Below are 16226 nucleotides of genomic sequence, written 5' to 3'. Positions count from 1 at the left end.
GTTTTATCTCATATCAATATATATTGAAAAATAAATCTTTCAAGCTTGACCCAATTGCATCAAATATATTTTTATTTCTGTCTAATTAGTAAAAATGTCTCACCAGCACATGTTGTTGCTGTAATGTCATCCAGCCCCATATCACCGCGGAAACCATAACCGTTCACAGCTTCAAATACGAGCTACAATAAACAACAACGGAAGGCCATATTTGAGAGTTAAACTATGATATGAGATATGAACCTTGCTATGGAAAAAAAGGCATAATGCATCATGTGTGCAAAGTAAAGTCTCAGGCTAGCCTGTACAGTTTGCATAGGCTAACCAGGGTTAACACTTTATGGCTAGACTTTATATTTTATTATAAGAGACTTCCTTTAATAACATTCCATAAAAGCAAAAAGTGTGGTCCCTGATTAGCCTTTGTTCACACACAATGAGCCCGGTTTTCAAAGAGCGCGGGACAAATAGAAATGTTAATTGGCACAACAGTTTTGTGCTCTGTACTTTATATCCAAAACCTTGACAGCTATTTCATATTTGAAACTGCAGTGCAATAATTTATCATTTGTTTCAAAATAGGGCCAACATTACAAACCAAACTCAAAATCATTATATTTGTTTTATAAAATTAAAAGTTCACAAAAGCTAGCAAGTTCAAGTTTGATAATTTGTCAGTTTTTTTTACTTTTAAAATGGCAAATAAAATATTCATATTCAATACATGTAAACAACATTGTGTTGGTTAATCATAATATAATAAGTTCATGCATTTATATGTTTTTTACATCATATTCAATGGCATGATAGTAAACCACTTAATTCACAGCCACCTGGTATGATGAATGAATTTCCCAACTCAAAAGATAAGATTTGAGTATCTACTCAGCTAAGCTTAGCATGTTAATCAGCTCACAAACAATCACAAATCTCAGCTATTAGAATATTCATGTATTCCTCCTAAAACTCAGAAATCAGCAGGACTCAAAACTTAAACAAAAACTTTAGTTAGCACCAATTTGATCATAATAGTCACCGTGACTCTTCTCAGGTATTAACCCTTGACCTACATTTTGACCTGTTTGTAGTCCCTTAAAAAAAAAAAAAAAAACTTTTCTTACTACATTCAAGTTTAAAAGACCACCCCAAAATACTGATTAGCAGCAAACAGCATTAAACCTGATCAGACTGTGAGTTATTCGCAGGCTGTTTTGGTTTAATGCTATTTGCAAAAGCCATTTTCACTTTACTTCTGAGAGGGGAAGGGTTAAAAAAAATGATTCAGAATATACACTTAACTATGTTTGTGATTCCAGGATAAAGGTATATGAATAAAACCCTTATTACCCACACAAATGTACATACAGTGAAGGTGCCCGTTGAGGGCATGACGATGACTCCCTGCTGCCACTGGTTGCCCTGGGAACCGGAGCGAGACCAGATGGGGCTGCCTAGCACAGGCTTGTTCTTCACGTACAGGTTTAGGGTTCCCACATTTGGGCCATACATGTGATACCTGCAGGAAAACTTGGTAAGTAAAGTGATAATGACAATAGCATAAGAGCCCTGCTATGTGAAAACTGGGCTTAATGCCTATGTGTAAAGAATCTGCATAGGCTAATCAGGGACGACACTTTTTGCTTTTTGGTATTTTTTGTCTCAAGGAAGTCTCTTATTTGTGAAAATCATGTCTAGACAGAAAGTGTCTTCCCTGAATAGCCTTTGCAGACTGCCTTATCTAACCTGGCAATACGCTTCAACAATATGCATTAAACCATATCTAACCTGGCACGACGCTTTAACAATATGCATTAAACCATATCTAACCTGGCATGACGCTTCAACAATATGCATTAAACCATATTTTCACATATAATGGCTCATTTTATTGTTATTAGTAGAAAGGAAGACAATTTACAATTTTAATGAGTTCACACATGACTGTGAATATGTACATTACCTCCCTTTCCAATGAAATTATTCAGCAGTATCACTACTCAAACAAACACAAACCTGGCCTTCAATTTGTATGATTGGTTAGATGATACAGTGACTAAAGGCCAACCTTATATCCGTTATTATATAATTATGTATCTAAACAAATATTGTTCAAAAACCACAAACCACATACCAGAATGTCAGGCATTGTGTATGTCCATTAAGAGAAATTTGTCGACTCTCAATCTGAGCGGTCTTGTTCTGGTATCTCACTGATGCAGTGGTGTACAAGTAATAGCCCTCTGCAATGAAAACAATTTCATATGGTGAACATGTAGGCACAGGTAACAAGAGCATGCAAGGGGAGTCAGGCTTAAAACCACATTCAAGGTCACTTAAAATTAAGGCTATCAAAATCATTACATTCTATTACATGTTTCAGAAGCAAACGTGTTCAATAATTTATCATACTGTTAGATCCTGATTGAGAATTATTCTGAGTAAAAATCATGTAAAAAGGTTGTAAAATGTCACCTGAAGTTGTTCAAAATTAGCTTCACAGTACTTTTTTTTCAATGTACAGTAAAAGAGTGTGCAGAATATAAATGACTAAAAAGTAGGATAAATGTGCTGTTAAGTTATACCAATTCACCATATGAAAAGCATAAAAAGATGAATCAACCTGAAATAAATCACTTACAAATAATACAACAGAAATCTCACGTCTGTATGTATGATCTCTGAAACCATGTGAAATGAACAATAAGATTTACAAAATATAATTAAAAAGTATTTATAAATTGTACTGTGAAGGGATGCCATCTGTTTTGACGGTATAAGCATTGATTGAAACTAAACAAAAATATCATTTTAAAAGAATAAAACAGCAATCTCACGTCCGGAAGTGTGATCTCCCGAAGGTCCAGTGCCAGGGAGAATGGTCCCGCCTTTCTGTCTTGTCCAATCAAAGAAGTCCGTAGTCAGCTGGGTCCATCCACAAAGGTCGTAGTCAAAGTCGCAGGTGACCGTGTTGGTTGTCCGGTGACTCGTAGTTGCAACTGTCGACCCCTGGGTGGTTGAGCTGGTTGGTGAAGAAATGGTGACAGAAGGTGGGGCAGCATTGCTTGGCATCACTGAAATTTATAGTCTTTTCATTATATAAAATGTGGTTGAAAAGAAACTTACAGCAAACTAATTAAATAAAAAATATGTCAAATAAGAGTTTGTAAAATGACAAATGACAAATGTCTAAGTATGTTTCATTTATGTCATTATATTTTAATACAATTAGTTATTGTATTTTTTTACATATGTTATACTTTACTAACAATGGCAAGAGCATTAAATTTTAAAGTAAGGAATATAAATTGTGCGTATTCCTTAAATATATCTACAAAAACATTTGTTTCTTCAACTTGTTATCATTAACAATAATAAATAATATTAATTCATATTAATAATTAATAACAAATACAAGTTAATAACAAATTAGTGATAATTATGTGGTTAGCTATAAAAACACAATGCAAACAAAACCATTACTTCTACTCACATGCACAATTGCTTGTGGTTGTGGAGAGGTCATCAACTGCAATGTCCCCTGCTATCCCATTGCCACGGACCCCCTCAATTATGATCTGGACATTACGAGAAAAATTGTAAGCAGAAACACAAAAACAAAACAAGAGGGCTAATATAGCCCTAAAGTGCTCACCTGGTTTCAAGTGGTGCAACAAAGCTTGAATATTATACCTAGTTTTTTTACTTTAGATGACCTAGCTTTAAACTTGACTTAGACATGTTCAATACAAACATTCAGACTAAATTTCATCTTGAAAAGGTAACAAATTACCCATTTAGCGTCTATAAGGGTTTTCTCAGATTTGACCCTGTGATGTAGTTTTTGACCCAACTTCACCCAGATTTTAATCAAGCCACAATTTTGTAAAGATAAACATTCTGGCTATATTTTCACAAAATTGAGTCATAAATGTTGCTTCGCGAGTTGAAACAATTAGGATTTTTCAATATGTAAACTGATAAACTTCTTTTTGAACCCACTTGACAAAGACAATTTTAGTCTAGATATTGTCAAGATTAACTCTCTTACCAAGTTTCATCAAAATTAAGTCAGAAATGTGGCTTCTAAAGTGATTACACACAAGTTTTTTTTTTAAAGATTTTACTTGGTGACGAAGTGTTTGACCCACTCTGACAAACTTGTCCAGATATTGTCAAGATGAATATTTTGACAAAGTTTAATCAACATTGAGTCATAAATGCGGCTTCTTGACTGGTTACAAGCTTTTCTAAGATTTAATCTACTGAATTTGCTTTGGACCTCAGTTGACCAAGATGTTAACTTGGCCTAGATATTGCTAAGATACACACTCTGAAAGCATGTCATCAAGATTGGGCAAAAAAGTTGCCTAAAGGGTGGTAAGGAGCTAAAATTTTACACAGAACACAGCACTAAGCACAATAGTGAACACACGCTGATAGTCGCTAGACCTGAACTTACCAGCTCATCTTGAGTAAATCATGCTCAAGTAAACACAAAAAAGAGATACTAAAATTATGAGCATTGTATGTACTAGCTTATCTGATCAACATTCCAAAATCGGTAAAATATAGCAACAAATAAATCAAGCTGACCTGAAACTGATTGGTTGACCGCACAGTAAATTTCCCCTGATTCCAATTGTTGTTCTGATTGCCTCGCAGTGACCACACCACCGTTGTGACCCCTCCAATCTTCGTGTAGATGTTCAAAGTTCCAATGTCTGCACCAAGCATGCTGTACCAGAACAGGAAGCACACGGGCTGGCTTGAGCCCACAAACACCTGACTTATAAGCTGGGCCTTGTCGTTAGGGCGCCGGGGACTGCTGGCTTCGATGTATAGGTAATGACCTTCAATGAAAAACAGAATGTTTATTTATGTTGATCCTTGCACAGAGATTTACAATGCTTGCATAGCTTAACTTCAATCTAATCAACACATTTATATTGAGACATTTGGTGATGATCAATGAAAATCTGATTAATTTATTCATACCTTTTATAAGCTATTTAAAAAAATGAAAGTAAGTAACAGTTTCAAATAAAAATAATAAATTAACAGAATATGTACATACATTGATACAAAATTCAATGAATGTACTTGTATTAATATTTTGTTATAACTTACTCATCGACCAATTGAACAAAATCATGTAGTTTGTTTTTGCAAATTAAATATTGACATAATTATTAAAAATTAAAAAAAAATATAGAAAAAAAAAAGATTTTGGTAAATACAGGGTATTACACAATTAAACAACTACCGGTACTAATTCATAATATATTGACTAATATCAATAATATATAGGGCAGAGAGACCAAGTTTCTTTAAGTTGTTTAAGGTCTGTAATATTTCAAATGTAAACACAATAAAAATCCAACTGTGACAGGGGTCAATGCTATTGTTTGTGATAGAGTGGGTATTAGAATAAATGAGGGACTAAAAAATTTATCTGAAGTTAATCAAATTATATTTTAGACTTTTCTTACTTCATTCAAATTAAAATAAGCTTCATATCGAACCCTAAGATAATGATGAGCAGCAAACAGCATACAACCAAAATAGCCTATGTGTTACTCGCAGGCTGTTCTGGTTTAAAGCAATTTTCACTTTGCTAATGAGGGGGAAAGGGCGTTCACAAACCTAGATTTGTCGCCAAGGTATGGTCTCCATTGGGTCCAGTGTTCACAGTGTCAGTCTGGCCTGCACGCACAATCCAGTCAAAGTCATCCCCCTGGGAGTTACTCCAAGCGCAGAGACCGTTCTCAAAATCACATGATCCAGGAGTTCCGCATTCTCCTTTTGTGACCAGCACGTCATCCAGAGCAATGTCGCTCGATTCCGTCAAACCACGCATACCTTCGAACACGATCTGGATAACAGACATTGATAATAGGAAACTAACCTCTTACAGCATCATTTTTTATCCGCTACCTTTCTAATTTAACAAGATGGCAATGATGGCCCTAAAGCAATCACCTGAGCAGTTAAGGATTTGATATGCATATCTAGTAGTTGACCCCAATTGATCCAGATTCATATTGTCATGATAAATATTGTGACAAAGTTAAATCCAGACTGAGTCATCAAAGTTGTCTTTAAAATGGCAACATTATTTTGCGAGCATTGACCTGTTGACCTAGTTTTTGGACACACCTTACCAAAATTCAAACTTTGCCTTGATATTGTCAAGAAAAGATGTTTACCAACTTTTATTAAGTAGGACATAAATGTAAACCCTATAGTGGTGGGATTAAAAAAAGGGTATACCTATTGACCTAGTCTGTGAACCAGATTCAACTTGGTGTAGATATTGTCAAGAATCTTTTTTATTAAAGATTATACCTATTGACCTAGTTTGTGAACCAGATTAAAACTTGGTCTAGATATTGTCAAGACAAACATTTTAACCAAGTTTCAACAAGATAGAACCATGAACGTGGCCTCTACAGTGGTTATAATATTTTTCTAAGATTTATCCAGGTGACCTACTTTTTGATGCATGTGACCCATATTATAACTTGGCCAAGATATTGTCACAAAAAACATTCTAATCAAGTGACCTAGTTTTTAGACGCACAAGACCCAGGGATAAAGGGTGATCACAATAGCTCAACTTTAGGACCTTGTGCTCAGGTGAGCTAAAACAAAATGAACAGAGTTAAGCAAATTGCATCAAGTTTAAAATATAATTTACTTTCACCATTTTCTGTTATATGTTCTTTTACTCCAATAATTTGTGATCGATTAACTTCCATCAAAACTAGAACAACACATATATACTTAAAGCATAGTAAACTTCTTCAAACAAAAATGAATTAAACATATTTTGCAAATGTTGGAAAACAAAGACCTACTGGTAACAAACACGTTAAATATTTGCAGATTTTTAGAGTAAGGTGCAAACAATCCAAGTCAAAACGTACCTGAAATGTTGAGTTTACTCCACGAATTGTAGTCTGTCCCATAATCCAGTTAGAGCCCTGATTGCCAGTCCGATTCCAGATGTATGTTCCGAGCTTGTTGTTCAGTCTTGTGTAGACACTAAGGCCCCTAACGGTCTGACCGTACATGTAGTAGTAGAAGCTCAGACAGACTGTGCTGCTGGGGCTAATTGTTGGAGACACAAGCCGTGCCTTTTGGAAAAAATTGGCCCCTGTGGCCTCCATGAGCATGTAATGACCTGAGATACAGAGAAGATTGTTTGAAATCTCAACTTAACCTTGAGAACTTCTTAAATAAGGATACTTAAGGTACATTTTCTGAAACACTTTGTTTTTGCATTTTGCACATCACATTTTATCATCTATAAAAAAATGTAATTGAAGGTTGTATTGAATTTATAAAATTTAAGCACTTAATCATTAGAAATTTCTTTATATTCTTTATTACATATCTAAATTTAATTATTTGAAATCAAATGAAATTCATTTTTATGAGACTGTGCCAATTCTGGTGGCAACTTGAGGCATTCTCAACTCACTAAACTAGATGAACAATTTTAATGGTAACTTAATGATTGTGAGACAGATAACTAGTATAACACCACAACCATGAAGCCATGCAACTCCACATTAACCTGTCATCAAACCATCACTGAAATATAAGCCGTTCTCTGTGAAAAAGGGGTTAAATGCATGTGCGGAAAGTGTTTTCCAAGATTAGCCTGTGCAGTCTGCACAGGCTGATCAGGGACAACTCTTTCTGTTTGTAAGGTATTTTTCGTTTACAGAAGTCTCTTCTTAGCAAAAATCAAGATTAAGCGGAAAGTGTTGTTCCTGATTAGCCTGCGCAGACTGCCAAGGCTAATCTTGGATGACACTTTACACACATGCATTTAACCCCTTTTTCACAGAGCACAGCTCATATAGAATCCTATTAATCTCACAAGTCTTCACAACTTTTCACCAACTCACTTGTCACAGACTGCTGCGTTAAAAAAAACTTATCATCAATTCAGCTGATAACTGCAGTATACATCACATTATGTTTCATCTCATAACAAGTTTTTGTTGTTATAATTTGGGTCCGTTCTACTGTACCATTCCCAACAGAAAAAAATACATTTGTTTCCCTATTGAGACCTAAACATTTCCAGTTCAAGGTTTCAATATTTTTTTTTTAAATAAATCTCAACTTGTATTTCATATCTAATATCTATAAGTTGAACCTTAGAAACAATATTTAAAACAATTTATTCTCAATTTTGAAGAATTTGTCAGCAAAAAATCAACTTCAACACCAGTGTCCCAATTTAAGGGAAAAAACGATGGAATTTTACCCATTTCAAAGAAACCCTGCCTCATTTCTAAAAAAGGGAAAAAACACCACACAGCTCACCAGCTGCAGACTGCTGTGTGTGGTCCCCTGTGGGTCCCGTCCCGGCCGTGGGGGTGCTTCCTGAAGCCCACTTCCATTGGAAGTTTCCAGTAGGGTCCGGTGAGTACCCACAGATGTTCTGTGTCTCAAAGTTGCATGTGGCTGTGCCACTCTGACCAGGAGCCAGAGTTACTGTACCTTGAAGATAACGTGCACTTTTTGGTCAATTTTTGTTTTCCCTTTGCCTCTCAGATATGTTATTTCATATTCAATTGTAGTTCGGTGAAAAAATCGACTTTGATTAAAGAGCTTTATTAATGGATTCAAGCTGTAAAGGCTTCATCTCTAACCCTAAGATACTGATGAGCAGCAAAAAACCTAAACAGACTGTGAGTTTCTCAGAAAAAGTGCATATCTGTTAATTTGTATATTGAAAGACTGTAGTGAATGAAAACAGTTTCCAACTGTCCTGACTTATAAAATCATACATAATTTAGTTAACTTTAACACACATTAGTTTTATAATACAAGACTTGTATTATTGAAGAAAAGCCATTACTAGGAAGTTTATACCATTCTGGACACATGAGCCAGCCTGGAGGACAATGTCATCAACAGCAATGTCACAGAGGTAGTTTCTGCCTCTCACAGCTTCCAGGACCACCTAGTATTATACAACGTTTTCTCCAGTGGAAGATTATGACCACATCAGCTTTGTGTATGTATTAACATTAACTGTATAAAAATACAAATGCGCTTTTTGTTGAAATTAATAACTGTTCGACAGCAATTCAAATTTTGTATGCTAAACAGAATAACAACTGCCAAGAACTCAAGGTATTACAAGTATTTGCAATTATTATTCTTGAAACAATTTTTAATGAGATTAAACCTATCTACTTGTTAACTTCATACCAAGAATATTGTGCTTTATTTTATTAAATAAGACTTATAAATTTTAGGTTGGGAACAAACCCTTATATTTTGCTTGTTTGCAATGTTGATAGAGGCCTGGATCCACTTGGGGCCCTGTGTGCCCTGCCTGGTGAAGACTGGGCTGCCCAGGCTGTTTCCCTGCTTGAGGTAAACATTGAGGTTGCCTACACTGGGCCCATACATGTAGTACCAGAAGGTTAGACATTGGGGGCCTGTCACTGAGAACTGAGGGCTCTGCAGCTGTGATTTGTCGCTCAATGTCTTGTTGTCGCCCTCATAGTATATGTAGTAGCCATCTGGCATTGCAGAAACAAAAACTTAACACAAGTCAATTTCATGAATCAAATAAATGTCATGTTAATTTTTGTTTGCATTATATATAAAAAAAAGAAAGTTGTGGAAACAGGGTGACAATAAACTATGTAACTTGGTGGAAAATGTACAATATTTTAATCAAGTATTTCCTCACATCAATAATTAATTTATAAGCATGTTTAATCATAGTTAAATTAACAATCTCAGTACTTTATGACAAGTATAACAGATGCAAAAAAGTATGAACCTTAACTCTGATGATACTACAATAAGAGCATGTCATTGTGATACTTGGAATAATTGGTAGTATACATTCTGGCTGACCATATTACTTATTACCAACATAAATATGAAAGTAACAAGCAGTGGTTTCATACTTGGAGTATCCGTTGTGTGATCCCTAGCTGGCCCTGTAAAAAACGAGGGAGTAGGACCCTTGTTCAGAATCCATGGCGAGATATCTGTTCCAGTGAGGATTGTCCAGCTGCATAGGGTGTTTTGGTCAAAATTGCAGCTTAACTGTTGGCCATTTGCAACTGAAAGCAACAACAATGCTTTAGATTGTGCACAGGCAATTTATTTCATACAAATTAGGCCATTTATGCATCAATCTTCAACAACACCTTAGTACATAATTTACTACCCATATACAATAAACATTATCAATTAAATGTTAAGACACCTTTTGCTTTAATAAAATATTTTTCACATTAAGTTACTTTAACCAGGGTTAATTAACTTTTCATACACATAATTACTGGCTATCTTGAATTAAAGCCCATCACAGCCCTTGACTAGAAACTTTGAACAGAACAGACTTGTGTTAAACCAGGATTAGTGTTGTCCTAATTACCAATGAACTTTTTAACCCACTGGGTTTCACTTTATATACACAACTAAATTTACTTAAATGAATAACATCATCATGGTTTTGTGTCCATCATCTGACTTACACTATTTATTAACCTATTGTGTTAATTTTCATAAATAATCAATTGGGTAAAGTGAAATGAAATCTTCCCAGATTTGGAAATATGGGTCTTATTTATTGCTTAGTATAAATTGCATAAATCAATTGAAATATTCATTAAGATGCATTTGGACTTGAAATATTCAGTTTCTGTGCTCATGCTTTTTGTTAACTTGCAGATATTGCTATTTTGGAACAAAATTGGTAACATTTTCCTCTTTTGGAAATTTTGTAGATGGCACTTTGGAATTTTGTAGTTTTTCCTTAATTGGGAAAGTACGTTTTACGGGTACTTTATAAAGAAGGACAAAAATCGCTTAATCTAATTTATTTATTTGAAATTTTCTGTTCCACCTGATTGAATTACCGATTACTTTACCTCATATGTAGCTAAAGAAACTTCAGCGTACAGTTTATATAGTATTGACATACCTGACATATAAAGTCGCGCCAGTCAAAAATCATCAAAAGCGACATTTAAAGTTATGGAAGCCAGAACTACCTCATATGTATAGGAGTTCTGATTGAATAAACATGCGCTGCAGCCTTACATCAAACTACAGAACTTAAATAATTAAATTATAGAATTTGGTTGATTTCTGGTTCTTAATGCTGATTTATTGGTTATTGTTACCTTCGAAAATTTTCATTTAAAACAAACGCATTTTTAGGGATTTTTAATACACTCGTCAGACGACATTTGCCAATTAAGTCCGTAAAGGCGATGTGAGAAGTTCGATTTTTTAAAGAGTGTGTTTCTATTATATTTTGTATGTGTTATTTAGAAGTCTTCCAAACTAGTAATATGTTTCCCCACATTTTGTGATCGGAATATCATTATTAAAAATTGTTTTTTTTGTAGAAACTAACAATAATTAGTCTTACCTGCAGGAAGCAGCGCCAGAATGGCCAAACAAAGGTAAATTCCTTGCATGAAGGAAAACACTATCGCCGCAGTCCAATATTAAACAGTTTTCTTAAAGCATAAATAAAATATTACTTCTCTGACGAAAGTCAGAATAGAATATGAGGACAGTTTCAAAATCCGCCCCTTTTGAATTATCAGCAAAATGTTATCAGGGTAATCACTGTCTTACATTTACCTGGTACGAACCTGGACCGTTAACACATGTACTTATATCGGTCTATCTATGATATCCATCGCAGTACCATTGGTGTATATGTTTATCGTCCGTTTATCATATATATGTATATGGTAAGCATGTATCAATGAGTCCCACAAAGATTGTTTGTGAATATTTAGAACTTGTGTACATGTCCTATATTGAAAATTACACAATTATTTATATAATTTTCGTTATTCAAATTAATGTCAGATACTGAAAGTTTGCTTCTAAGTTATACATATAAGTAAAAAAAACGGTAGTCATTTTCGGAGAAGTTTAATAAAATTTAGAAACTTATTAATTTACTGAAATAGTTATCGGTACGTAAAATTTGATTAAAGGGATCATTTCACGCTTTGGTAAATTGACAAAATTGAAAAAAGTTGTTTCAGATTCGTAAGTTTTCGTTTTAGTTATATTTGTGAGGAAACAGTAATACTGAACATTAACCATGCTCTAATATAGCCATTATATGCATCTTTTGACGATTTTAAAACCTAAAAATTATAAAGCGTTGCAACGCGAAACGATTGAATAATTTGGAGAGTTCTGTTTTTGTCGTTAAATTTTGTGAAACTACGAAGATTAAGCAGTATAAGGTATAAAATACGTTGCGATATGTGTACTCGGCGGAATAGCTCAGTAGGCTACAGCGTTTTTACTTCAGGACTTTTTACTCTGGCAGGACTCCAGGGGTCACTGGTTCGAAACCTGCTCCGGGCAATAGTTCTTTTCCTTTTTTTATTTTTTTCTTGATTTTTTACTGGAGCTTTTTCGATCCAATGTTTACATTTATCAATATAAAGCATTTAATGAATAAGTTAAAAAAAATGCCAAAATCTGTGAAAAGGCCCCTTTAAATGCATGGCCAATTTGATATGCCGATTCGAAAATAAACGGATCACAAAGCGACCATGAACATGCAAATCGCAAGTACTGGTATTTAAGCTTGACTGTTTAACTACACGATATATATGTTGTCGTTCATCCGTCCGCATGAAAAAATAATATGACATAAACATGATCGTCGATTTGAAGAAAATAAACAAAAACACAATTTGTCGCCTTGGCCTAGTGGATATGGTGTCCTAGTGGATATGGTGTCCGCCTAGCGACCGGGATGTCACGGGTTCGATCCCCACTGTGGGAGCGTTCTTAAGATCTACCCCATAGGCACCAAGTGCTGGTTCTAGGCCCAGGAAACGGACCCGAAAGCGTTTATAGGCTTTTAATTATGTAATCGAGCTAAAATAAATATTTAAACTAAAGCAATTGACGCATTTTGACCAGTCTCTAAATCAGGAAGTAAACCCGAAGTATTCCCACAAATGTTCATAAATAATCAAGTTATTTTCATCAGACAAATGTACCTGCAGGTCTTAAGAGGCAGAGCCACCGGGTTAAAAGGCTGCAACAAAGAGTGTCAACGTATTGAGAAATATGTAATAAACGCACATGTTCATTATAATCGATTTAATAGAGTGAATAAAAACGAATTGACGTTGAAAATTGCTAACACAGTGGCGTTGGTCGTGGATAATTGTTCCACATTTGTCCTCATTTGTGGTGTGGTGTCTGGAAGTAAAGAACAAAATTAAGCTGTCGCGACGATTTCAACATTCATCTTGATTCATATTTTATTCGAACATGTGGAACTGTTCACTGGAAATTTATACATATGTAAGGCTTACGTGTCAATAATATTGGTCGTTACACGTGTGGAATTTTATAAAATAATTACTTTTCAAAGTAATGTCAATTTTTTATGAACACATCTAACACCTGAAGGTCGACATTTTCTGCTTGTATGGTATATCAAGCAGCAACGAACTCTTTCATAGTGAAAGACCCTCTGCATGCACGAAGGAAATTGCTTTATGCTATTTCAACATGTGGGAGTTGGTCGAGTAAATCTGGGGTGAGACTTTACAAAAAAGCACCTTTGTGTGGGTTCCTTCTGAGCCAGTGGCTGCCATATGTATGGACCTGGAGTGTGTCTCGGTACTCATCTTGAGACGGATTCTGAATAGTTGCAGAAATCTCAAGCTAATCAGTCGTTACTTAAAAATGTTCAATGTTGATGTGGTCTTGTGCAAATTACCGGAGCACCCGAAGATAGCCGTACCAGTCCGTAGCAAAACAAGACGCACCGGGAGCTGGTATTGAACCCGGGTTGCCTAGGTAGGAAGCACATGTACCAATAAGCCGGAGAGCATAAAGTCCATGTTTCTCACGACACGTCTTATGTGCGAGTCTCGCTCTGGGTGAACGGGACTTTTTTTTACAGATTTTGGCATGTATTGAAGTGTTGTCATTAAATGCTTTATATTGTTAAATGTAACATTGGATCTAAAAGGCTCCAGTAAAAATCCACTCGGCCATCCGTGCTCATACAATGAGGGATGTATTTTATACTTTATATAAGCAGTCCTTGTTGTATCACAAAATATAACGACAACAAAATAAATCTCCAAATTATTCAACCGTTTTGCGTTGCAACGCTATGTATTTTCAGGTTTTTAAATCGTCAAAAGATGCATACAATTGATATTTTAGAGCATGTAAATGTTCAGTATTACTGTTTCCTCACACATATCATAACTAAAATGTAAATTTGCGAATCTGAAACAACTATTTTTAATTTTGTCAATTTACCAAAACGTGAAAAGGACCATATAATGCGTGTCCTTCAAGTGTCGTTCCGGATTAGTCCGTGCAGTTTGCATAGGCTAAGCAGGCACGACTCTTTCCGGATTTAAAGGAATTTTTGTTGAAAGGGAAGTCGCTTCTAAACAAAAATCCAGTGTAGGCGGAAGGTGTCTTTTCTGATTAGCCTGTGCGTACTGCACATACTAAGCTGGCACAGCACCTGATATGCATGCATTAAGCCCGGTTTTCCACGAACTCGGCTCATATTTAGTCTAAAACAGTTTGCATGACATATTTTTTTCCCCTCCGTTTTGGGGACTATGCAGCTGCTGTAGTGCGATATTTGATTTCAATATTTTATAATGCTGCGTAATGGAATTCTGTTTGTTTTAATTTACAAAAGTGAACGTAAAACTTACGATAAGCGTCAACTTTATTTCAACGACATGAAAGATTACCCTTTGATTTTATCAACTAGTAATCTTATACAAGCGATATGACTTCTTATATAAAATCTACTGGAGAAGTCCCCACTTGTCACAGCGATCCAGTTATCACTATCGTGATATCATGCGCTGGACGATACTGTAGCCATACATCGCACAGTGTACACTTGGACTGAACTATAACCCACCAAGGGCCGGTTGAATACACAAAAGGCCGACGGTGCACATACTGAATGCAAGTGCATTTACTCAAATGTGCTTTCAAGGGACATTATTTAGAATTTTACAGAAACGCATATGTTTAAATACGTTTACTATATTATTGAGTGCATGGTCATAATGTCCGATACAGTTTTTAAAGAAGGCATAACGTATTGTACAAAAAGTGTGTGGGCATGAATACATTTTATGAAAGTGTTAAGTATATAAGATTCAGCAATAAAAGTACGTAGGAATATACAGTGTTGTTTTGACAAAAAGATTGCAAAAAGGCCCGTATAAGAACGACCGAAGTACATTTATATAACTTTGCGTGTCAAGTACGTTATAACTGTATGATTGAAAATGTAAATTAACCGGTATAATATTTTATATTGTATAAGCGAAACTTGTAAAATCAGGGCCGTACGCAGGAGGTTTTGACTGGGGGGAGGAAACAGCGAGGGTGTGGTCCCTTATTATTTTTTCTAATTTGTCACTTTTCAATGTGAACTGTAATACAACTTATTTTGTAATATAAATTTATGGAATAATACAAGTAAATAAGCGCCTTTCTGAAGTCTAAAGCTTCAAGTATTGGTGTGATTTTAATTATGTTCAAAACCGGACCAACACATGTCGCAAACAAATCTTCTCCAGCAAGTATTCCGAACAAAATACTTGTTGTAGTAACCCTTTTCCTCGTAACCACAATTTATATAAGAACATAGCCGAATATCAATGAAGCTACTTTTGGCATTGAGAGGAAGTTAAATGCTTCGAACATAATTTGAGACTTGTTCTGAGAAAACTGGGCTTAATGCATGTGCGTAAAGTGTCATCCCAGATTAGCCTGTGCAGTCCGCACAGGCTAATCAGGAACGACACTTTCCGCCTGAACTTGATTTTCGGTATGGTGGGACTTCCTTAAAACTCAAAATACCATAAAAGCGGAAAGTGTCGTCCCAGATTAACATGCGGACTGCACATGCTTATCTGGGACGACACTTTACGCACAAGCATTATGCCCAGTTTTCTCAGAACGCGACTTATTTTTATGTGGTTTTCGTAGCGGATAGATGTGTCGTTTTCTGAGATATTCATCTAAACAAAATGCTTGAACCAAACGATGGAACCTACGACCGAAAAAAATATATAACTTGTGACATGTCCACATACGTATAGTTTTCTGAGTAATGATTAAAATACGTTTATGATTATTTAATGTTGATAGGACTACATCCGCTGTAAATTATTAAGGAAATA

The 16226-nt window shown here is 35.3% G+C and overlaps 1 protein-coding gene across 1 annotated transcript in view; it reads right to left on the bottom strand.

Annotated features, from left to right (window-relative positions):
- Positions 1–11604, bottom strand: part of LOC127844445 (MAM and LDL-receptor class A domain-containing protein 1-like) — a 146457-nt gene extending 134853 nt beyond the window's left edge. The window contains exons 1-13 of the mRNA XM_052374653.1: positions 11426–11604; positions 9948–10106; positions 9295–9551; positions 8893–8983; positions 8341–8517; positions 6927–7183; positions 5644–5872; positions 4594–4850; positions 3491–3575; positions 2835–3071; positions 2132–2240; positions 1366–1516; positions 104–182 (exon numbers count right to left, since the gene is read on the bottom strand). Coding sequence (XP_052230613.1) covers positions 104–182; positions 1366–1516; positions 2132–2240; positions 2835–3071; positions 3491–3575; positions 4594–4850; positions 5644–5872; positions 6927–7183; positions 8341–8517; positions 8893–8983; positions 9295–9551; positions 9948–10106; positions 11426–11474 — 2137 coding nt within the window. The 5' untranslated portion in view covers positions 11475–11604. The remainder of the gene's footprint in view (positions 1–103; positions 183–1365; positions 1517–2131; positions 2241–2834; positions 3072–3490; positions 3576–4593; positions 4851–5643; positions 5873–6926; positions 7184–8340; positions 8518–8892; positions 8984–9294; positions 9552–9947; positions 10107–11425) is intronic.
- Positions 11605–16226: the final 4622 nt, after the last annotated feature.

This window comes from Dreissena polymorpha, chromosome 1 (assembly GCF_020536995.1).
Source record: "Dreissena polymorpha isolate Duluth1 chromosome 1, UMN_Dpol_1.0, whole genome shotgun sequence".
Classification (NCBI taxonomy): domain Eukaryota; kingdom Metazoa; phylum Mollusca; class Bivalvia; order Myida; family Dreissenidae; genus Dreissena; species Dreissena polymorpha.
Note: the sequence above shows the minus strand (reverse complement) of the source record. Positions and strands in the feature narration are given on the sequence as shown.